This window comes from Lactuca serriola, chromosome 3, assembly GCF_051521515.1.
Source record: "Lactuca serriola cultivar US96UC23 chromosome 3, Lser_US96UC23_V15, whole genome shotgun sequence".
In the NCBI taxonomy this organism is placed as follows: Eukaryota; Viridiplantae; Streptophyta; class Magnoliopsida; order Asterales; family Asteraceae; genus Lactuca; species Lactuca serriola.
Window position 1 is genome coordinate 58129964 of NC_136410.1, and position 1836 is coordinate 58131799.

The 1836-nt window shown below is 32.3% G+C and overlaps 1 protein-coding gene across 1 annotated transcript; it reads left to right on the top strand.

The window, feature by feature from the left end:
* The first annotated feature begins 640 nt into the window (after positions 1-640).
* Positions 641-1515, top strand: LOC145094453 (agamous-like MADS-box protein AGL80). The gene has a single exon (XM_079032647.1). It carries the CDS (start codon positions 672-674, stop codon positions 1374-1376), a length of 705 nt encoding a protein of 234 aa, XP_078888773.1. The 5' UTR covers positions 641-671; the 3' UTR covers positions 1377-1515.
* The last annotated feature ends 321 nt before the right edge of the window (positions 1516-1836 follow it).

A 1836-nucleotide genomic window follows, 5' to 3' on the forward strand; every position in this document is an offset into this window, starting at 1 on the left:
AATATTTACATGAAATCAATGATTTTTTAAGTATATATTTTATGTGAAAATTGAAAATGAGCCACTTTATTTAAAATTACAAATGAGTTTAATGTATTAAAATTAAATTAGTGACAGGTAAGTAGTTGGGAATTAATGAGTGGTATTGTTTCTAATTAACATGATGCAATAGTTAAAATTACATGTCATATTGTTTTTTAATATATGTTGGTAAATTATATGTATAAATACTAATGTTTTCAATAATTAGTTATTTACATAATTAGAATTTATCAAATGTTTAAAAAATGATATTCTTAATATTAATATTTTAGATAATTGAAATTCACCGAAAACTATTTTCAACCATTCGTTTTGGTGATCCTTAATATTAATATTTTAGATCTAGAGTGAAAAAAATATCTTAATAAGTTTAATTGTCTTTCAACATCATGGAAAAAGTTTATGGAAAAGAATAATTAATGATAGATTTTAATCTGACAATTAATGCGTAGTCAACCATTATATTAAGAGATAATCTTTAAATTAAATGACTACCTAGAATACTGATCATAAAAGCCAAAATTATTTTAATATATTTTCTATATAAGAAACCTCATTTGGAACCTGGAAAACCACAACAGGCTTCCATAATTCTGTCGTTGCTTTGCTTCTCTTGCCTAAGCCTTGCCATGCCGAAAAACAAAGTGAAGCTTGCATTCATAAGCAACTATCATGCAAGGAGGACATCTTTAAAGAAAAGAAAGGATAGTTTGAAAAAGAAGTTGAATGAGCTATGCACTTTATGCGATATTGAAGCATGTGCTATCATGTATAGCCCGAACGAGTCTCATCCTGATCTGTGGCCAAGCAAGGAAGGCGTTGAAAATGTGGTGGATCAGTTCCACAAAATTCCCGAGATGGAGCAGAGCAAAAAGATGTACAATCATGATACCTACATCAAATCAAGGATCACCAAGACCGAGGAGCAGATCAAGAAGCACATTAAGGACAACTGGGAGAGTGAGATGCGTAACAAGATGTCAGAATGCTTTTCTGGGGAACGTTGCATCTCTAACTTACCCATAACGGATTTGAATGATCTTGTGAAGTTCGCTGACCAAAGAGTATCTGAAATTGAAAGCCTGATTGAGTCGCTAAAGAGTGGGGCTCCTGCAGCAGTGCCCCCACGAGATTCACAGCCACCAGAACCACAGACGGTTGTTTGTGGCAGTAACGCAGATAATCCTGGAATGGCAGGAGGAATGGCTGCGGATGGTTATGTACCAGTGGTAGAGAACCCTGGAACTTTTGATGCGGTAGAAACTACTGATGAATGGTTCTCAGACTGGATTGATAATATGGTGGATACTTTTGGGTCGTTCTCAAGGGAATGACATGAAAAGGCAGTTTATAGAAGACCCTAATCCTTCGTGGTCAGGTGCATCTTCTTCAAAATGGAGCAAGTTAATATCTTTCATTATCTGAGTAATTTTCTTGGTTATAACTACTTTCCTGTCTTCAAGATGCAACAATTTATTTCTTTTTTTTCTTTAACTTGTTCTTGTTGGTTTTGCCTTTTTCTTTCGACTTTGTTTTTGCAGTTGATTCAATACGTCCCTTGGGAAATCAATGAATGATGTTGCAATTTGATTTATGCATACCCGGCCAGTTTCACCTATATATATATATATATATATATATATATATATATATATATATATATATATATATATATTACTCATATCTTGAATCTTAAGAGGTATAAGTTTCAAAACTTTTTGTACAAATCTATAATGCATAAACAATTCATTAATACTTGTCAAAAGTTTGAAAACTTGAATTAAGGAAAGTTAT

Excerpts from the sequence above, each read along its gene's own strand:
- LOC145094453 (XM_079032647.1), top strand. The coding sequence starts at position 672 with ATGCCGAAAAACAAAGTGAAGCTTGCATTCATAAGCAACTATCATGCA.